The following is a 23,319-nucleotide window of genomic DNA, read 5'->3' on the forward strand; positions in this document are numbered from 1 at the left end:
ATTTGTTTGAACTACGTTTTTTTTCCTAGGCAAAGCACTATGAAAACAGAAGGCTTCACATGGGGACCTGTTACAGGTTGTCTTTTTCTGGAGATGGGAATGAGCATACAGGTGGTAAACATCCCTCTCTGAAAGATGCAGCTTCACATTTCCAATTCTCACTTATGTTTGATAAGTTTTACATAAAGAGTGAAAATCATGATATTCATGTTTTGTGTTTGGGACATTTCTCAAATATCCTGAATAGTAAGCATCAGCATGAATTCTACAGGTAGATGAAAGAGAGAAAGGAGAGAAGAACAAGAAGTTGGTTGGGGAGAGAGAATTATCTATATCCTCATCTCTTTCTAGAATTTAATATTGTCTTTACAGTAATTTTCTAGTAAGTTGTGTGCAGTTATATTTAATTTCACAGAAAAGTATTGCAATACATTAAATTTCACATTTATTGCCCTTTTTAGTGTTATTCTGTTTTTATTTTAAATTTTAATTTTTTTAAATTCCATGCATGAGTACTCTGTTCACATCACTTCCATCCTCTTCTTCCTCTTCCAACTCCTCCTATGCCCCCCATTCCCTTTCAAAAGTAAGTGTTGTTGTCTTTAATTATTATTGTTTTACACACACACACACACACACACACACACACACACACACACACACACAGAGGCATGCATGCATGAGCCCTGTTAGTACTCTCTTTGTATGTATACATGTTTAGGGCTGACTGCTGGTTTTGGATAAACTATCAGACTTTTTTCTTTAAAGAAAATTGATTCTCCCTCTTTTGCCACCATTGACTGCCTATGGCTCTACATCCGGGGCGGGACCCCGTGGAGTTTCCTCATCTACACTAGCATTAAAACCTTCGTTCATTTATTTTCCTTACTAGTTTTGTTTTTGTCTGTCCCCAAAATTTTCATGCACTCTCTGAATGAAAAATAATTTTTCATTGTGGTGAAGTTATTCTTCCCATCTACAGTGTCTTTCCTGAGTATCCCTCTTAATGTGTAATTTTATGTTTAATGAATATTACATGGAAGTTTGTCTGTCAATCATTAGATGTCAAAAATTAAGAAAAGACAGAAAAGTCTGAAAAGTTGACACTGTGTTAAACAGAAGGAAAAAAGGTTGCACCTTGAGTGCTCTATGGAAGGAGACACTTAAATCTATAATCACTCGAGGACGTTAAAAACATTAATTCACTGTATTCATTTGTATCAGCTGTGTTGAACAGGACAGATCCATAGCTGTTGTTAACTAAAAACAAATACAAAAAATAACCAAAGAAAATATTTCTTATGTTACACTTTCAAACTTCTGAGTAGCATTCCTATTGGACATGCCCAAACCAAATGCGCAAAAGGCTGAGAAATAACCTGAAATTGTTTCATTGTGCAGGTGATACTTTAGAACCTTGAAAGACAGTGATATTTAGACAGGCAGGAAGAAGTGCAGACATAGGAAGGACACCGTCACTCTGGAGACCAGACTGTCCACAACACAATTTAGCAGAAGCATAGGCTATTTAAAGTGGAGTATGGGGAACTTTGTGTTTGAGCTGTAAATTCACATGAGATGCTTTGGTTTGTATCATTAGGAAGTGGGAGGAATGCAAAGGCTTTGGATCAGAGAGGCAGTGTGATCAGAGCTTTGCTTTAGGAAGATTAATCTTGGAACCCAGAGGGAAGGATTAGAGCAGGGAGCTTGCTGGGAGGAGAGGAAGCATGGCTGCTCTTGCATCTGAGAGGAGGCTGTGAGGGCTCACACCTGAGTGATAGAAATTCCCGCACAGGGAGGGGGTGGAAGCCCAGGACACCTGCTGGAAGCGGATAGCCTTTGTTTCAGTGCATCATACCTTCAGCATTGCCATTTTTAAAACATCTCCAGACATCTCAGTTTTCAAAAAGAGAGAAAAATAGAGTCACTCTGATTCTGTCTCCTTTTTATTCTTATCTATTCCTTTGTAAAATTATCCTTCGTAAAATTCCGACTTTATCAGTTTAGGATGTTCAGTCCTTTTGACAAATACCAAGGACAACTGTTTGTGTATGGATGTGTAATTCTCTTTCAATTTTCCTCTGATTCTCAGCTGTTTTTCTTCTTGTGATATTTTGTCACCTGTGATACTGTGGTTGCACAGGCTGACTGTCCTCTTCCCCTTTGTGATAGACTACAGTGGTTTGTAGTGTGCCATTCTGGAGCTAATTCACAAGACTGTAAATGTCACAAAGCCCAATGCATCACAAATGTTTCTATTTATAGGTCACAGATTTTAGTTCATACACAAAGATGAGCAAGGAATGGATGTTCCAGAGGGCTAGAAGTAGCCCAAGATATAGTAACTATCATATAAACCCGAGAAATTCCAACCTCTCTATATTGCTGACATTCGAATGAGCAAATCAGACACAGACACCTTTCAGGAGTTTTCGTTCACATCTGGAATCCCTTGTTCTCTAACTAGCTAATATATTAGAGACCAGGCAGGAAACATCTCAGGCCCATTTCTAGTTATTATTGCCTTATAATCATGCAGCTTATAGAGTTAAAAAATGTACCTTTATGGGGGTGGTATTTTTTTTATGAAGTTCCCACAGCTGTATGCATAAGTATGTTCATTTTACAGATATCACAAGTTTACAAATTAATTGCTTAAAGTTGACTGGTACATTTTCTCCTAAAATACATCATTGCTGATGGTTCTAATGCACCTGGTTAGCCAATTTTGTACTTCCATTACTGGACTCTTATAGAAAAAGGTAGATCATTGAATCTACTCTGATAAAAAGGAAGATATAGAAATGTTAAGTTTTGAATCTACTCAGAAAAGAAAAAAAGAGAGAATATGGATATGATAAGATAAAAGGTAGATTATTGAATCTACTTTTAAAAAGGAACTACTTGTTTTAAATAAGATAAGAAATGGATTTTTTTTTTTGTCTGAATCTGTCAAATGTTAATGGCTAGACCTTGTTAATGTAATTCTTGACTGTATATATTTTATATACTTCTTGGATATAATTTTTCTTGTATTAGTTATAAGTTTTTTAAAATTTTAGACAAAAAAAGGGGAAATGTGGTGATAATGTGTCCCCCAATATATTGTTCACCTTAATAAACTTATCTGGGGTCAGAGAGCAGAACAGCCGCTAGATAGACATAGAGGCCAGAAAATGGTAGCACTCACATCTTTAATCCTAGCATTCTGGAGGCAGAGATCCATCCAGATCTCTGAGTTCAAGGCCACACTGGAAACAGCTAAGCATGGTGACATACACCTTTAATCCCAGGAAGTGATGGCAGGAAGCAGAAAGGTATATAAGGCATGAGAACCAGAAACTAGAGCCTGGTTAGGCTTTTAGGCTTCTCTGAGCAACAGTTGAGATCCATTTGGATGAGGACACAGAGGCTTCCAGTTTGAGGAAACAAGATCAGCTGAGGCATTGATGAGATGAGGTTAGCTGTGGCTGGTTCTGTTTATCTGATCTTTCAGCATTCACCCCAATACCTGGCTCCAGTTTTGTTTTATTAATAAGACATTTTAAGATTCATGTTACAGACTCTCAGTATCCCAAGACTGTTGGAGTCTCCAGAATGGTCAACCCGTCAATCATACCATATTTCTCATCTTTCCCAGCTTTCCAAGCCAATGTCCAGTCATTAAAGTATCTCTAAGATTTTTCCATCAAATCTCTCTTATCACAGTCATCATCATGTACCATTCCAGGTGACTCATACTGATAATTCCAAAATAATGTTGTAGTATGGAACTGTCAACTACACTTTTTCTCACTCTTCCTTCCCTGTTTCCTTCCTTCTATAATACACCACCTCCGATCCATGTGAATGAAATTTTAAGCATCTCTGGATGACCATGAAAAAAAAAATCCAATTTTACTTTATTGTTTGAATTAAATGCGTCATCGGCTCTAGTGCTCTGGAACATACTGAAAATCTTGTGTTGCATTGTTTTCATATTGGGTCAAATTATCTAAATTGAATGTCTGCCATCAAATATAAAATTGTTTTAAAATACTTTTGTCTTAAAACAAAGCAAAGTGTTAATACATTTCATGCATTCTCTATAAGTTTCTTCAAAGGGGCCCCATTGCCTTTGCTATGACTCCATGAAATGAATGTAGTGTGTTTATCAGTATTGTCTTTCCTATTTACTTTTCCCTCTGTGTCCCTGTTGACAATCTGCTCTTTCTCTCAAATGAAACTGTTCCCTTATAAGGGACACAAACTAGCTTTTCCTCAGTAGACTCAGTAATTAGTTTGAATTTTTATCTTACTTGAACTTTTAGCAGCTGTATTGGACAGTTTTATGTCAACATGACACAAGCTGAAGTCATCTGAGAGGAGGGGCCCTCAATTAAGAAAATGCCTCCATAGGATCAGTCTGTAAGCAAGCCTGTAGGACAGTATCTTAATGACCTGTGGGGAGGGCCCAGCCCATTATGGGTGATGCCATTTATGGGCAGGTGGTCCTGAGTTCTAAATGAAAGCAGGCTGAAAAATCCATGAGGAGCAAGCTAGTAAGCTGCATCTCTTCATGCCCTCTGCATCAGCTCCTGCCTCCAGGTTTCTGCCCTGCTTGAGTTCCTGTCCTGACTTCCATGATGATGAACTGTGATATAGAAGTGTAAGCTGAATAAACTCTGTCCACCCTATGTTGCTTTGGTCACGGTGTATCATTACAGCAATAATAACCCTAACTAAGACAAGTTGGTACCAGGATAGTAGAGTATTTCTGTTACAGACCTGAATGTGTGTTTTGGATTGTGGTAGGACATTGGAACTTGGGACAAGAAAGACATTTGATTTCTCCTCCAAATCTTCTTTTCATTTTTCTCTTATTGACAGTTAAATTTTCCTTATTTCTTCATATAAAAGGTGTTAGAAGTCAATTATTGAATCCGGTATTCAAGTCCTGTTGTCTCTGTCATTAGTATATGTGAATCTTCTGCCAACACTTAATCCTCATGCACCACTTTTAGTAAGACCACCATCTCTCACTGAAACCCAAAACTTCTATCTGGACCTACTCTTTCAGTTTTGTCTATCATTGTTTTATCCTTTACACACACTTCTCTGCATATAATAGCCAGTTGGTATATTTATTTTTTTAATATATTATTATGTATATGTATGTGTAGTATGATTGCCTGTGTGTATGCATCTTGGTGTGTCCCCAGTGCATGTGTTTGCATTTTGCATGTGTGACAGTGCATGTGTCTGTGTCTGTATGTACCTGTGGAGGCTGGAGCTTGATACTGAGTATCTTCTTGAATAATTTTCCACTCTGGTTATAGAATCAGTGTGTCACTGAAGCACAGGCTTGCCTGTTCAGATCATTTAACTACCCAGCTTGTCCCTGTATCTATCTCACATGTACAGAGATTAAGGTTCTGACAATTCAAGCTTTAGTCCTTGAACTTTTCCCTCTGAGCTGTCTTTTTAGCTCTGCCAGGTATATCTTAAAAGATGAACTATCTTGTGCTATCACCATGCTCAAAACTGCTCAACAACAACACACACTCACCCCTTGGCAGAATGTAGGGGGAACTGTGGGATATGGCTGGATGGTTTCTGATGTCGCCCATCACTTTCCTCTCCTGTACTATGTGGCCTCCTTCCATGTCAGAGTTGTTCCAGTTTCTGTTCTCTGCAACTGAAACTTCTCCCTGTAGCTTACAACACTGCTTTTCTCTCTTTTTCTCTCCTCCCTCCCTCCTCCCTCCCTACCTCCCTCCCTCCCTCCCTTCATTCCTTCCTTCTTTTCTTTTCCCTTCCTTTTCATTTCATTTCTTTCATTCATTCCTTTATTTCTTCCCTCTTTCTGTTTTTCTTTTTTTCTATTTATTTTTCATTTATTTTACATCCCTACTGCATTTTCCTCCTCCCCACCTCTGCCTCTCCTCTACCTCTCCCCACCGTCCACTCCTCCTCCATCTCCTTTCAGAAAGGGGCAGGCCACCCATCAGCTTGAATAAAGCATTGCACATCAAGTTGAGATAGGACCAAGCTTCCACCCTTGGATCAAGGTTGGGCAAGGCAAACCAGCATGGGGAAGAGGTTCCCAAAAGGCAGCTCAAGCACCAGGGACAAGTCCTGACCCCACTGCTAGGAGCCCCACAAATAGACCAAGCTACACAACTGTCACCCACATGCAGAGTGCCTGTTTTGGTCCCATGCAGACTCCCTAGCTATTAGTCCGTGAGCTCCCATAAGCAAAGGACAGCTGTCTCTGTGGGTTCCCCTACCATGACCTTGACCCCTCTTGCTTGTATACTTCATCCTGCCTCTCTTCCACAGAACTCCTAGAACTTGGCTCAGTGCTTGGCTGTGGATCACTACTTCTGCTTCTGTCAGTTCCTGGATAAATGCTCTGATGACAATAAGGGTGGTCATCAATCTGATTTCAGGAGATGGCTAGTTGAGGCACCCTTTTCACTATTGCTATGAGTCTTAGCTAGGGTCATCCTTGTGGATTCCTGGGAGATTCCCTGGCACCAGGTTTCTCTCTAACTCCAAAATGTGCCCTCCCATCAAGACATCTTTCATTACACTCCCCCTCCATCCCACTCCAACCTTCCCAACTAGATCCCTCATATTCCCCCACCCCTACCTCTAGTTTACCCAGGAGATCTCATCTATTTTCCCCTCCCAGGGCAATCTATGCGTACCTCTTTGGGCCCTCCTTGTTATCCAGCCTCTCGGAGGCTATGGATTGTAGCCTGCTTATCCTTTACTTTACACCTAATATCCACTTATGAATGAGTGCATACCATGTTTGTCTTTATGAGTCTGGATTACTTCACTCAATATGATTTTTTCTAGTGCCATTTGCCTGAAAATTTCACGATGTCATTTTTTTTTTAACAGCTGAGTAATATTCCATTGTATAAATGTACCACATTTCCTTAATCCATTCTTTAGTTGAGGGTCATTGTTAGGTTGTTTCCAGGTTCTGGCTATTATGAATAATGCTGCTATGAACATAGTTGAACAAGTGTACTTGTGGTTTGATTGAGCATCCTTTGGGTATATGCTCAAGATTAATATAGTTGGGTGTTGATGTAGATTGATTTCCAATTTTCTGAGAAATTCCAAATCAATTTCCAAAGTGTCTGTACAAGTTTGTACTCATACCATCAGTGGAGGAGTGTTCCTCTGACTCCACATACTCTCCAACATAAGCTGTCATCAGTGTTTTTTACCTTAGCCATCCAGACAGGTGTAAGATGATATCTCAGAATCATTTTGATTTGTATATCTCTAATGGTTAAGTGTTTTGGGCCATTTGAGATTCCTCTGTTTAGAATTCTCTGTTTAGATCTGTACCCCATTTTTTTTGGTATTTTGATATCTAGTTTCTTGAGTTATTTTTATATTTTTGAGATAAGTCCTCTATCACATGAGGAGTTGGTGAAGATCTTTTCCAATTCTGTAGGCTACCATTTTGCCTTATTGACAGTGTCCTTTGGCTTATAGAAGCTTTTCAGTTTCAGGATGTCCCATTTATTGTTGACTTCAGTGTCTGTGCTACTGGTATTCAGGAAGTTGTCTTCTATGCGAATGCATTCAAGGCTACTTCCCATTTTATCTTCTATCAGGTTTAGTTTAACTGGATTTATGTTGAGATCTTTGATCCACTTGGACTTAAGTTTTGTGCAGGGTGATAGATATGGAAATATTTGCATTCTTCTAGATGCTGACATCCAGTTATGCCAGCACCATTTGTTGAAAATGCTTTCTCCTTTTCCATATATAATTTTGGCTTCTTTGTCAAAAATCAGATGTTCATAGGTGTGTGGATTTATGTCAGGGTCTTTGATTCCGTTCCATCAATCCACCTGTCTGTTTTTATGCCAGTATCAAACTGTTTTTATTACTACAGTTCTATAGTGGATACCAATTTGTATCCACTTGATCTTCTTTTATATTAATTATATTATCTATAATTAATTATAATATATTATTAACTAATATAATTAAAAATAAATAATATATTAATTATAACTCCTCGGCCATTAGCTCAGGCTTATTACTGACTAGCTCTTACACTTAAATTAACCTATAATTCTTATACATGTTTAGCCACATGGCTTGGTAACTTTTCTCAGTTCTGCCTTGTCATCTTGCTTCCTTTGTGTCTGGCTGGTGTCTCCTGACTCAGCCTTCCTCTGCCCAGAACTCTCCTCTCTGCTTGCCCTGCTTATACTTCCTGCCTGGCTACTGGCTACTGGCCAAACAGCATTTTATTTATCAACCATTCAAAGCAACACATATTCACAACATACCGAATGACATCCCACAGCATCTTTTTTATTTCTTTGTTGACCCAGTGGTAATTCAGTTGAGATTCATTCAGTTTCCATAAGTTCATAGGCTTTCTGTTGTTTCTGTTGCTGTTGAAATCCTGTTTTAATCAATGGTGGTCTGATAAGATACAGGGGGTAATTGGAATTCTTTTTTATCTGTTGAGACTTGCTTTATGGTGATTGAAAGTTTTGCTGGGTGTGGGCTGGCATCCTTGTTTACTTGGTCTGCAAAACATCAGTCCAGGACTTTCTCATTTAAACCACCAGAAGGTTTAGATATTTAGTTGGGCCTTTAAACTCATTACTTGGGAGGCAGAGGCAGGCAGATTTCATTGACTTGAGGCTAGCCTGGTTTGAAGAGTGAGTACCAGGACAGTCAGTGCTACATAGAAAGACCCAGGAAAAGAGAGATCGATAGATAGATAGATAGAGAGAGAGAGAGATAAAGAGATAGAGAGATAGATAGAGAGAATTTTTGCTTCCCTCATGAGAATATAGATTCTCTGACAGAAGGTTTATTGATGTATTCTCATCTCTTACAATAATGTGAGTGAGTAATAGGTGCTCAGTTTATTGATCAACATTGTGCTCTGTGTAGTTAAACAAGCATTAAACCTTTATAATTGACTTTCAATCTTGGGGACTCCCTAAACTAATGTGTGCCTGTAACTGGAACTGAGAGATGCATGGTGAACAGAAGGAAGGAAGAAGGCAGACAGGGAGGGAATGAGAGAAGAGAAGAAAGAATTGAAAATATTGGTCAAATTTCAGTTTTCTGTTGCAGAGTACTGGATCGCTTAGCTAGGACACATGACCCCATGGCAAAGTGCTGACATCACACTGAGGCTTTCAAGCACATGTCTAGTAGTTTGCCCAAAAAGCCTAGATTTTTTGAAGATATTTTACTGTAGCAAACAAGTTGAATTTTCTTTGAGAAGTCTTGAGGTCTATGATATTAAATAGATTCCATATGCAAGTTTAATTAATAATATCAAACAGGATTGAAATGCAGAAGCACCCTCTCGTGGTTTAATTTATACACTTGAGAAAAAGTACACAGTGAACATCGTGCTAGCAGCAGAGACAGGTCTTCCTTGTGTGGCTTTAGCCTCTGTGTTGTCGTCCTCCATGAACTGGCCACCATGGAAACCTAGAATTCTCTTATGGATACAGTTTACTTAAGGGTTGTGTTTTATGAGTTATCCATCATTTTTGACTTCATGCATAAATTTCTTACTTCACTGCTGTAATCTCCCTAACTTTGAAAAGTGTTCTTATGGTTTTAACTTTTAAAACTTTTCTGTACTGGGATTCTGCATTTATTTGCACTTTGAGCATGTGAATAGCATCTACATTATTTGCACATCACTAATAACATAGTTTTAGCACAGGATTCTGTAATCATGTAATTCTTCTTTATTCTTATTCACTTTTATTTAAAAATGCTTTTCATACAATACATTTTGATCATACTCTTTTTCCTCCTCTTAGAATCTCCCCACTTCCTACACACTCAGCTTCTTGTTTACTTTCTCCTCACCTCTTTCTATATAAAAGGGAGAAACAATATAATCGTTTATCTTTTGAGAATTTCATATATGAATGTTATAGTTGTCATTTCCCCTTCTTCCAATTCTTTCTGTGTCCTTCTCACACCTCAAATTCATAGCTTCTGTTTTAAAATTTATTCTTCTGTCATATATTACATCCCGACAGCCGTTTCCCCTCCCTCCTCTCCTCTCAGTCCTTCCTCCAACCTCCTCTCTTTCCCAAATCCACTGTTCCTCCATTTCCTTTCAGGAGAGAGCAGGCCTCCCAGGGATATCAAACAACATGGCATATAAAGTTGCAGTAAGTCTAGACATAGCCCCTCATATTAAGGCTGGGCGAGGCAATCAATAGGAAAGGGTCCCCAAAGCAGGCATAAGGGTCAGAGACAATCCTGCTCCCACAGTTAGGAGCCCCACAAGAACACCAAACTTCACAACCATAACATATGTTCAGAGGGCCTAGGTCAGACCCATGCAGGCTCCCTAATTGTTAGTTAAGTCTCTGTGAGCCTCTGAGCCCTGCTTAGTTGATTGGGCTGTGTTCTTCTGGTGTCCTTGACCCCCCTGATTCCTATGTAATCATGCAATTCTTGTTTTTTCCTGGTATTGATGAAAATGTCATTCTTCTTCCCAGTCATATTTGGGGGACAGGAGGCATTTATTTTGGTTTTTACCTTTGTTCCTCTGTTAGATTTTCCTTCTGAACTTTATATTCTCTATATTTTGTAATTTCATTTTACTTTTGGCTCTAAATAGGTAGGTCTGCTTATCTTCCTTTAAGAAATCAAAACAAAATAAAAATTACCCTCTAACTCACCATTAAAAGCTGCTTTTTAGAAATTTCCACAGAGTAAAGGTTTAGAAGAGATTTAACCAGTTTCTCTCCAAGACTTACATAACACTAAACGTTGTCTTCTTTTACACCTGGCTATTATTTGTCTTGGTTATCACAACAAAACTGCCCACAGTTTTAGTATCTCCTTTCTTATCTGGTGGGGAACATCCAGCTATAGCCAAAGCCTATTCATTATAAGCACAGAGGGACCTTCCCTTCCCTCCTGTCTTTCTTCATGGGTCCTGGCTGAGCCCATTCTGCTATGTTTTCAGTCATGGTGGTCTCCTTATATGTTGTGAACTGGACAAATATTTCTATAGAGAGGCTGTAAGATTTCCATTTGTTTACTCATTAACCATTAGCCTATCACTGTAGTCCGAACAAAGAAACTGAAATATAATGAAACTAACATTTAGCCACTGAATCTGTAGCCTTCTTCCCAAGATCTGGTCCAACTAATTTCAGTTTCAAGGAAGAAGAGAAGATCATGGATTTTTATCTCCGTTGACATGAGACAATGAACTGACAATTGTTTCTATCACCTATCAGTCATCTATCAATCTCCTCCCAGAAGTGTAAAAGTAGCTTCTCATCAATAGAACATGGTGCATGATTAAATACTATACTGTCTCATATTTTATTATTATTCTCATGAATAATATAGCCATTTCTCATGTAATAGCTGCCAAGTTAAAGCAACAGTACTCAACCTACACGATGATGTGAACTGTGTGCTTTTGTCTTATCTCTTAGGGTAAATTATTTAATAACCATACATATTACATACAATTTTTAAATTAAAATTTATAATCTTAAAAAGTTGTTGTTCAAGTTGTGCTATTTCCCCCCATGCATCTGTATCTGTGGTTTGTATGCATTTTGTGTGTGTGGAAGCACATGTATGTAGGGGTATATGCATGTGTACATGTGGAGGCCTGATGTGGATGTTGGGAGTGGTCCCTAATAACTATTCATCTTGTTAATTAAATCAGAGTCTGTCAGGAGCTTGCCTGGCTCCTCTGCTGAGCAGGCTTGCTCTGAAGATGCATTGCCTCCTGTACACTGGAATTACATGTCAGCCCCACCCAGCTGGAATTTGTATGGGTTCTGGGAATCAAGATTCTGGTCCCCATGCTTGTATGACAAGCACTTTGACCACTCTGCCATCTCCCATGTCCTCGATTGTACTGTTAATAAAACCCCTAAGACTACCATTGCTAGGGGATCCAGAACCTTGCTAACAGGAGTGAAATGAAAACAAAGTTGTTCTTTGTAAACATCTTAAGATTGTAAGTAGAAATCTCTGGTGGTCTTGAAAATGAGTGAGTGTACATACAGATGGAGATGGTAGCTGGTGATGACTTTATACTTTGTGTGTCGTTGCATGATTATATCGACACTGGGAAAGTCAGCTAAGTTACAAGAAGTTGTTGAAACAAATACTTGATTAGAGTGGGAGAAGTGATATGGCTTTGGAGTAAGAGTCATTTCAAGGTGAGATGGGGACTTGAAAATCAGTGGGAAGCCAGACATGGAACTTAAAGCAAGAGTTGATAAGCAGTTCAGAAGAAAACAATTTTTTTTCAAGACACTTCAGACTGATTACAGGGGAGAATAGTAGAGACTAGGGAGGAAGGAAAGGAGGAAATTGCAGGATAAGTCAAAGATGAAAAATTGTGAACACAAGTGTGAGGGGTTTTCCAATAGGAAGAAGCTATAAGTATTGAAATGTGCCACCCGAATTGGCTCACCTCAGGAGAGCAAGCGAAGGTGGCAGCCTAATGTCCTGCTAGCAGATGGTTTTCTGTTCCTTTGCAATAAAATGTGAAGCAGAACTCCCCGACAGAAAGTCACGAAACACAGGGTCTTTGAAATTCACTTGCTGTTACTTGAATCTTCTATCTATTTATGTCTTTGGATACAATTGAAGCTATTCTCTAAGTTTTTGACTAATGGATTTTCTCTTGTAGCTGCAACCAATGTCAACATAATGAATATAAAGATCGTGGGAAGCTGGTATTTTTCATCTCCCCATATTCCTACCTAGAAAACAGTTCAGTAGAAGATATGGCTTTGGAAGAGAGTAAGATAATATTTTTCCCCACTTAAAGTTCAAAGTAGTTTGCACCCCACTCAAATTTAGGAAAGAGAAAGCTGAGATTCATAAAAGCTTTCATGTTTCAGTTTGCACAAAGCCCCTGTGGCCAGCCACAATGGGTCATGATTATTTTAAAAATATCTCGCCGGGTGGTGGTTGCGCACTCCTTTAATCCCAGCACTCGGGAGGCAGAGCCAGGCGGATCTTAGTGAGTTCAAGGCCAGCCTGGGCTACAAATCGAGTTCCAGGAAAGGTGCAAAGCTACACAGAGAAACCCTGTCTCAAAACAAACAAACAAACAAACAAACAAACAAACAAATATCTCGTAATACCTCCAGTCATACTCATCATCAACTCATATTTTCCCTTGGTTCTTGTTACTAGTGGTTGTTGACAATAAAGATTTTCCGTTTTTTTTTTTTTTGTTGTTGTTGTTTTGTTTTGTTTTGTTCTGTTTTTTTTTTTTTTTTTTTTTTTTTTTTTTAGCACCTAGCTAATACATTTACACTCCACTATCACCTTTTAAGCTTCAGGGATTAAAATTCCTTTTGAACTTTTTAATACCTTGGTCTTACTTTTCACTTAAAATAGTCCTTTCCTAAGTGTAATTGACTTTACTTCTGCCTGAAATCTATAAACACTGTCATTGCTTAACTTCAGAATTAAATTTTGTTTCCTTGGGAATACCAGCAGTTTTAAACTACACATCTACATTTGGTAGACGTTTTTTTCTTTCTAGTTAAACTTATGAATGCTGTCCTGTGCATTTGTAAAATACCAGCTATTACAGTTATCTAATAAACACACTTTCTTAGCCTTAAAAATCTTCCCCAAGACCTGTCTCTAGCCTACTCTTCCAATATAGCTTCCTTTTGCTGTTTCCTACACAAACACTTTCTCCCTAAAAATAAAACAAATTGTAGCAATATTTTACACTAGAGCCATGCTTTTTAGTACCTTCTCTGGTAGTGCTTATGTTTCTCATTTTTTGTTCTGAGATGATTATCAAATCAGTCTCTAAGGATATCTATTTCTGCTATTATAATCTTTTCTGAGTTCTGCTCCTGACTCTGTGTCCTAATGGTCCTCTACAGGCTGCTCTTCCCTCTCTCCACATCCTGGCTATTATCTTCCTTGCAATGATGTGAAAATATCAATTTCCTGCTTGACAATTTTTCCTACAAGTTTTTTTTTTTTATCTTGATATCCAAGTCATATGGCATTACCACCCAATGCTATGTGTTTTCTTATAGTATGTACTCCAAAGCAAAATGTGTATGGCAAATTGTTGCATCTCCTTTTTAACCTAGACTTTTCTGAACCATTTGTGGTTGCTCTTTCCATCTTTAACTTCCAGCTCATCCTTTGACTTGCTATTCAGCTATAACTTCCTGAAGCATTTCCTGGAGCACCCCAAATACAGTTCAGCTGCCCATTTTCTGTGCTGCTGCACCAATGCTGTGGGCTTTCATGCTGCCCTAAACTGCAATTGCTGCTTTACTCATGTGAATTTATACCCGTGTACATGGGCGCATCTCCAGCAGTTAACAGAATGGCATTTAATAAGTGCTATTTACAAGTTGTCTGTGTAGAAACATGTCTCAACATACCCCGATCTAACAGATGCTCTAAGTCTCACACATGACAACTTAGTACCTTTAGAGGTAATCTCATGTTTTTCTCTTTCCATCTTGCTCCAACCCCAGAGGATCCCAAAACACACACCAGAAGACACCATCATCACTTTACCCACTTTTTTGTAATAAACACAATTTGCCTTTGGATGATTTAGAAGATCTTGTTCTATTCCAACTTGTAAACTCTGTTAGGGCAAAAGTCATGTGTCTTTTATCTCCTAAGATTTAGCACAAGAGCTTTGCAAATGTTAGAAGTAAAATAAATTTGGATAGGAGGAAATGTATGCAAAATTACTTTATATATACCAATATAGAGATATCAAAGAAACTGAGAATTATATGAGATTTTTGGAATAATCTAGCATTTTCACCTGAGGTATGAGATGATCAGTCTCAAAGAGGTTTTGTGGTATTTTTAAGGTCTCAGAACTAAGAAGGAAAGTTAGTTATGTAAAGCTTGATTTTGGCACAGTACTTCTGGGTTTGTTTCAGACAAGCTGTACACTGTTCAACTAGATTTTATTATGAGTTTTGTTGATACAGTAGATGCTAAGTCAGTTTTCCAGTGACAATTATAGAAACTATGTAAACTATCATTGCTAGAAGAATATCTGAAAAGCAATTTATTTTTCCTGAAACAGGTTCTCTGTGTAGCCCTGGCTGTCCTAGACCAGGTTGGCCTCAGACTTTTAGATCTGCCCACTTCTGCTTCCTGAGTCCTGGGATTAAAGGTGTGCACCATCACTGCCTGGGTACAATCAGATTTTTTTGTTTTTGACTAAAGCATCTTTGAATTTACATCAGCATAAGGAAGAAGATATAGAGGAATTACAAAATGAGATTGTATATTATGCAATATTATATGGTACTCACCTTTTTTCAACAAGACTTGGTGGTACAGGTACCATCCTAGTCACTAGGGAAGTAAAGAGAGGAGAATAGCAAGTTCAAGGATAGCCTGGGTCACTTGGAACTTTGACTCAAAATAGAAAGTAAAGCGAGGCTGGGGATGCGACCTCATAATAAAGCGCTTGCCTAGCATGTATGTGGCCCTAGCTTCCATCCGTGAACTGCAAAGAAACAACAGACTCATTATCCTTTCCCAGAAACCCAAGGAAAACACTGGAAAGATGTTTGCTTTTATCCTTAGCACTAAGTGAAAACTGATTGCATACTCAGCAAAAATTATATCATCTTACACAAATGTAAAGCTGATGAATATCTATTTTGAGTAAGCAGTCCTGTTTATACAAGAAATTCAGTTTTTACTTTAATTCTTGATTTTTTTGTATAGTTTTTCCATGTGCATTCCCTCCTGTATCAATAGGCATGGGACTGGTTTATCATTATTGCCACTATATTCTGATTCATTGATTCCCATTGCTAAACACTGATAGGTATTATAGGTATTGGAAGTTAAAGTACATGATGTCTTTGTTCCATGGCCTGTTGAAGATTACATTCTCAGAAAAGCTGGAGCAGGTCTATAACTGCCTTCTGCTGTTTTCTGTTTGAAAGGTAAATAAGATCTGCGGCCATCCAGTGAGAACAGCAGCACAGAGCCCCCGCTGTACTTTTGATCCGAGCAAAGAGAAGCATGGAGTGAAGATCTTCACTAGGAATGGTGAAGAGACACTTGCCAACAGAAGAAAGTAAGACATTTGTTTTACAACCAGAAAGAGAAAGTAAGCCATTAATTCTACAGGCGACTAGAATGTGTTCACTAAACAGACCCATATGTAATATGGAAGAAAAAATTTAAATGCCCTTTCACTTTATTTAAAATGTAGTGGCTAATGTGCTAGAGAGATAGAGCAGTACTGACTGAGCATTTGCTGCTCTTGAAGAGGACCTGGGTTTGGTTCACAACACCCACACAGGCTGATCACAATTACCTGCAACTACAATTTCAGGGCATCTGAAACTCCTCCTGGCCTCAGTGGGTACCTGTACACACATGGTACATATATAGATAAACAGGCACATATACACATACATAAAAACAAAAAAAAAATATAATTGCAAGGCTCAACCTTTCCCATTAATTTGGAAGATAGATGTAGCTTGTGAGAACAATAAATTTCTTTTGACTACTATTATTCTTTACTATATTAGGGAAGTTATTATATTCTAATAATTCTAATATAATAATAATCAGAATTATTCTTTAATATATTAGGGCAGTTCCAGGAACATGTGACCAGTGTGTATTTACACTGAAGAATAAATGCTTTAACTGACTTTAGTTAACTGTAACCTGATTCCTACATACAGCTAGTGGTGACTGTCTTGAACAGTATAAGACAGCACTGTCATACCATGTGATTTCTATTTATGGATAGTTAGTATTCTTGAAATAGAGTTGTAAAAGATACAACTTTCCCTACAGTTTACTTGCAGTGGTAAAAATGGCCACCTGTTTATGTCAAGTGGCAAGCATTTAGCAGCTTGTAATTTGCTGTGTCTGTCACTATCTCACTAGGTAAATTAAAATCCTCTCTGGTGTCTCTTTGCTGGATAATGGGTGCTTAATGGCAAACTATTCAAATTAGAGGAAAACCTTTTAATATTTAGTTGACTGTGTACCTCCTAGAAAATAGTGGCTCCTGTCATAGCCTTCTAAATTGAACCTCAATTCAGAATGTTATGTATGCATTAGTTCAAATAGTTACTTCTAATATCTTTTAGATAATCTATAATAAAAATGTTCTGTCTTTCTCAATATAATACTGTTTCCCTCATTTATTTTTCTTTCTTTCTTCCTTCCTACCTTCCTTTCTTCATTCATTCATTCATTCATTCATTCTTCTGTCATATATCACATCCTGACCAGTTTCTCCTCCCTCTACTTTTCACAGTCCCCCCTAGACACCTCCTCTCCCCCAGATCCACTTCTTCATGTCCTTCATTAAATAAAAAAAGCATTCCAGGGATATCAACCAAACATGGCATAACAAGTTATAATAAGACTAGGCACACACCCTAATATCCCTAATATCAAGGATGGACAAACAACCCAGTAGGAGGAAAAGGATCCCACGAGCAGGCAAAAGAGTCAGAGATACCCGCATCTTTAGTGGGTAGCCATCCCAGCATTGGCCTGGAAGTTCCAACCCACACTGAGGCTTCGGTAATGGTCACGCCCACAAGGCGGGGCTGAGGGAGGAATTGGAAGACCTAGGATTGAGAGGAGGCCTCGCCTGGTTCTGGGACCCTGGATGCTGGAGGTGGACCCAGCAGAGTTCTCCAGAGAACACCGCCGGACTGCGCCATACCTTTGCCAGACTCTACAACATATCCCTTCATTTGTAAGTTAGCCCACAAAATAAACCTCCCTTTTAACTACGTGGAGTGGCCTTAATTTCACCAATACCCATCCCCACTCCCACTGTTAGGAGTCCCACAAGAACATCAAGCTACACAACCATAACATATATGCAGAGGACCTAGCGCTGACCCATGGAGGCTCCCTGATTGTTGATTCAGTCTCTGTGAGCCCCAATGGACTCTACTTAATTGATTCAGTGGAGTGTGTTCTCCTTATACCCCTGGCTCCTGTAATCTTTTCAACCCCTTCTGTGGGGGTTCCCCTAGTTTTTGGCTATATGGATCTTGCATTTGTTCCTGTCCTTTGCTGGATTACACCTTTCTGATGACAATTGTGCTAGACACCAATCTCTGAGTATAGCAGACTGTCACTAGGAATTTCATTGACTTTTTTTCCCCAGTTCCATTTGGTTCTATCCAAGGTCTCTGGGCTGTCCTTCCTCTGGTTCCTGGCAATCCATGTATCCTCTGGTTCCTGGCCATCCATGCAGTTCAGAATTGGGCTCCCTCTCATAGCTTGGGCCTCAAGTTGGACTAGTCATTGGTTGGGTACACACACAAGTTCTGTACCACCCTTACCCAGCACATCTTGCAGGTTGGACAGGGAGAATTCTTTGTTTAGATCTGTACCTCATTTTTTAATTGAACTATGGTTTATTGATGTCTAGTTTCTTTAGTTCTTTACATATTTACATATTTTGGATATTAGCCCTCTGATGTGGAGTTGGTAAAAATTATTTTCCCATTTTGTAGGCGACTATTTTGTTCTATTGATAATGTCTTTTGCTTTGCCTTACAGAAGCTTTTCAGTTTTATGATGTCCCACTTATTAATTGTAGATCTTAGTGCCTATGTTATCTGTGTTCTGTTCAGAAAGTTATCTCCTGTGCCAATGTTTTCAAGGCTATCCCCTACTTTCTCTTTTATTAAGTTCAGTGTTTATGTTGAAGTCTTTGATCCCCTTAGACTTGTATTTTCTGCAGGGTGATAGATATGGATCTATTTGCATTCTTCACCATCCAGTTTCTTTTCTTTTGGTCACAGCACACTTAATTGCCTCATTCCTTTCAGATATACCACAGATCTGAGATCAATATTTAGTCTGCTGCTGATTATCTGCTAGTAGCTAACATGAACTGCTATTCTGTGTATAATTTTTTTTCCCAAAACCTTTGTGACGAATGAATAACAATCACTCTCTTGTGTTTTAAAAATCAGTGTATTTTACCTTCAGAGAGTCTTACAATAAAACGCAGCTAAAACTTTAAGCATTAAAGGTCAAATATATTTTAGCACCCATACAATCTAGCACAAACCTTAGGACAATGAAATCCTCAATATGTTTTATTTGCTAATGAAATTAAGCAGACTCAGGTGAAAGGATATAGAATAACTATTGAATAGATCTTCTTGTTATGAATCTAGCAATTCATTGTCCTGTGTTTCTAACCTGCCATCCACTATTCAAATTAAATAAGTTACACATATATTAATTATGGATATTATATATTAATTATATTAGTTAAGATAGATACATCACAACCCAGCCTCACACTACCCATTGTGAACAACCAGAAGGTCTGTCCTTAAGTTTGCTTAAATATTTCATTCTTTTCCCTATGTCTGAGTAGGGCTTAATTGCCATAGTAATCTATTTCTGCTTATTACCTGTGTATTGTGAAGTTCCATTCATGAACTAGTTCTGTGTTTGATTGCTCATTAACTGCTTATTCTCCAAAACATTATAGATTTCAATTGGAACCAGTGAGCCTGTGCAGCAGAGCAGGCATTGATGTCTTCTCTGTGCTGCCTTGCCTTCTTGAGTTTGTTATGACACCTCCCTTCCAGAGGGTGAGATACAGCTTCCATAAAATACATCTTGACACTAAGTGCTTTCTTCTTATGTTTTTAATTTCCAAATACTTTTGTTCCCTTCATATTTTTTTCCAATCTTTATGGATAATCTGCTTTTTTCCCTCATTCTAAAGATATAAACTATAATTTCAAAACTTCAATTTTTTTTTTTTTTTTGAGACTGGGTTTTTCTCTGTGTAGCCCTGGCTGTCCTGCACCTAGTTCTATAGACCAGGTTAGCCTCAAACTCAGGTACTCCCATCTCTCCCTCCTGAATGCTGGGATTAAAGGCATACACCACCTTGCCTAGCTTAAAACTTCAAAGTTTATTTTACTTTCTATAATACTTTTGTTCTCTGGAAATTCCCTTTCTGTTAACTAGGCTACCTCCCAAAGGATCCCTTTGTAAATTAATGTGCACATCTGTATGAGTTCCTCTATGTGTTCTATGTGTTACTTATCAGTTTTAGGCTTTGTAAATATTTTCTAACAATAATTATTAATAATATTAAATGATAAATGACAGATGAATTTTCTTGGAGTAAAAGCCATGGAAGGTTTTCATGTAGCCAATCCTGGCTTCAAACTCTCTAGGTAGCTGACAGTGGCCTGAAATTTTTCTTGAATCTGTGGTCCTCCTGCCTCTACTTCCTGAATGGTGAAATTCCAGGCATGAAATTATCTTATTTTAACCTTTCTAGAGCTTTATTGAGAGAGAGGGAGGGAGGGAGAGAGAGAGAAAGTGGAGGGGGAATCAAATTATCTTTTTAAAAGGGAAATTCTTCACTTTGATGGTCAAGTTCATTATCATTTTCTTAAATAATTACTGCACTGATTTCAAAATCCATAATCCATGTGTTTTGACATCTGCAGTTTCTTTGAATTTAATACAGAGGGAGTATGTCATATTTAAGGGGATATTACCTACATTAAACACTGAAATTCTAAGTCAGTTTTCTCACATACTCTTGAACTAACATGTTCTTTTCTTACCGATTTTATTTGTTCACTTAACATTCATTCAGATTTTTACACATAGGTAACTACTTGTAGTTGGCTGGGCCTGTGATTGTGAGTCAGAGATCGCTCTTGAGTCATGTTTTCCCTTATTTATTACTATGATAATTTTTCTTTGAGGGATTTTTCAAAATTTTGTAAGTCATTATAGTATCCTTATTTACCAAAAAATCTACAGTGTGCTTTTCCAAATAAAAAAGGTTTATAATTGTGTGGTTGGGTTGTGATTGGAGTTACTTCAAACACATTGTTGATTTATTGCTATATATGTGGTGACTTTTCTGAACTTAATTTCTAATAGTCTAGTGATAGGATCAGGCTTTCCATTTTGTCATAATACTGTACACTAAAACTGCATGGTCATGAACGCTTCTACATCTCTTCATCTCAACCTGGACTTTATACTATTATCTAACCTTTTAGATGGTCTCCATAAGAAACTCTTGTTCATCTAAAAGAGACATTCCTGATTATTTATGGTACCTAAGAGAGGGAAACAGCATATCCATAATAAAGAGAAATGGAAACATGATATGTAACACTTGGAAGCATTATATAACAGAAACAATGAGCACGTTTCCATTTAGAAAAAAAAATATTGTGATGAAAGAGGAGAAGCGTGAAAAAGTAAGAGAAGGAAGGTGTGCTGTTTCTATGAATTAAAAGCACATGCATACATAAAAGCATTCACAGTTTTAAACAAAAGCCATGGAAGCCATTTCTTTGGACTGAGCTCCTGTGCTAGGTTTCAAGAGATCAAAAAATACAACCATAATCAATCATAAGAAAGGCCACATAAACATTAAGGAGGTGGGAACAAACAGGGTAATTTTCCCCACAACCAGAAGATCTGGTCTACCTTAGTCTTTGCATTAAGGAATCCCCTTGCTTTAACCACAACAAAAGAAAACCCCTCTGTATGAGTTATGTTTCTATTGCTGTGGTGAATCATCGTGACCAAAGCAACCTACAAAAGTTTATTTTGGCCTTCAGTTCCAGAGGGATAAAAGTCCATTATCATGGCTGGGCAGTATAGCAACAAACACCAGTCATGACTGCAGGAGCAGGAAGCTGAGACCTCATATCTGAGCCACAACATAAGTATGGACTGGAAGTGGTTCCAGGCTATGAAGTCTGAGACCCCCTCTCCCAGTGATGTGCTTCCTCTAGTAAGGGCTGAACCTCCTAAACTTCTGCAAATACTACCACTATTTGGAGACCATGTGCACAAAAATCTGAGCCTATGAGGGAGTTTTCTCATACAAACCACCACATTTCACTCCTTGGCAATCTACAGGCTTGTGGTCATTCAAAATGCAAAAAGTATTTAGTCCAACTTCAAAACCCCTTAGTCTTTGTCAGTATTAACATTTTTCAAAAGCCCAGAATCCAGAGTCTCTTTTGATATTCAAAGCAATTTTTTAATTGTGTGAGCCCTTGTAGAATTCAAAAAGAAAATTATGTACTTCCTATACACAATGGTAAGAACACACATTACTGTTCCAAAGTGGATGGCATAATAAGGCAGTATGAGAACAAAATCTAACAGGGCAAGCACCAAGTCCTAACCCAGTGCCCACCGTCTAGGACCTCAACTTGAAATGACTTAGATGGTTCTGTCTTAGCAGTTCTGCTTCCTGCAACAGCTCTTACTTTGAATGCTTTCTGCCCTGTGCATCTTTTTGGCAGGTGTCTCAAGGCACTGGCATCTCCAACATCTTGGAGACTCCACGTGAAACCAGGCTTTATTTTCACACGGTGTCCTCTCAGAACGTAAGAGTCTGTGTAACTTCAACTTCATCTGGGATATAGTTATATAGTACATAAAATGAGTTCTTATGGAACTTTTTTTATAGTTTAAGAACTTGGAAGTTCATTAGCTATGGGGTCTGTGCTCAGGGTCTCTGGGAAGACTGCTTTGAGGAGGTCCCCAGGCGTTTCAGCTGGAAGGTCTAAGTGGGAGTAGAGTGCTGCTGTCGCTGGCTTGGCTGTAGGCACAGGACCTACGTTTCTTTTCAGGATGACCTCCCCATAGAGTTCTGAGTGTTTCAACAACAGTGTGAAAGGCTGTGGCCTTCAAATTTGCTTCAGAAGTCATACACCATCAAGCTCATTTCTACCATACCAAACAGGTCACGGAGCTCAACTTCTCACTGTAGAAAGTGATGCACAGTGGAGTGAATGGGAAGGTTGTCAGTGGCTATTGTGGTAACATTTGCCTCTTCTACCTAGAGGAGGGTGGGAGAGCATTGTGAATGTTCCTGTTTGCCAGCTGGAATGCCCATCAGCTGCTGACAGGCCATGGTGGTACAAGGGCTTTGACCCCAAGTGCAGAAGGAAATGAACCTCTGCTGGGTTTGGTGTTCTATACTGTCACTGTAACCTCTGTCTAAAGAACACACCCCCATTTAACCCCTTCCTCCTCCACCTTCTGCCTCGGCTCCTCTCAGTCTCTTCCTCAGAAGAGCATTAGTTCTCCTACTCGGCCCATATCCAGGTCCCGACCTCAGAATGTGGGTCTAGGGAATCTGGTCTAGAGATGTCTAAATTAAAAAAAAAAATCACCCAAACAAAAAAAAAATACAAAACAAGTATAAATTAAGGGAGTATCAACTTATAAACTATAAACTTATAAACTATACCTCATAGTCTAAATCCTAATCAATTTTCT

General features: G+C 38.5%; 1 protein-coding gene across 4 annotated transcripts in view; it reads left to right on the forward strand.

Annotated features, from left to right (window-relative positions):
* Positions 1-23,319, forward strand: part of Gpc5 (glypican 5) — a 1,359,592-nt gene that overhangs the window by 291,086 nt on the left and 1,045,187 nt on the right. For all 4 annotated transcript variants that reach the window (XM_036198928.1, XM_036198931.1, XM_036198930.1 and 1 more), the window contains exon 4: positions 15,969-16,102. In XM_036198928.1, coding sequence (XP_036054821.1) covers positions 15,969-16,102 — 134 coding nt within the window. The remainder of the gene's footprint in view (positions 1-15,968; positions 16,103-23,319) is intronic.

This window comes from Onychomys torridus, chromosome 9 (assembly GCF_903995425.1).
Source record: "Onychomys torridus chromosome 9, mOncTor1.1, whole genome shotgun sequence".
Taxonomy (NCBI): Eukaryota; Metazoa; Chordata; class Mammalia; order Rodentia; family Cricetidae; genus Onychomys; species Onychomys torridus.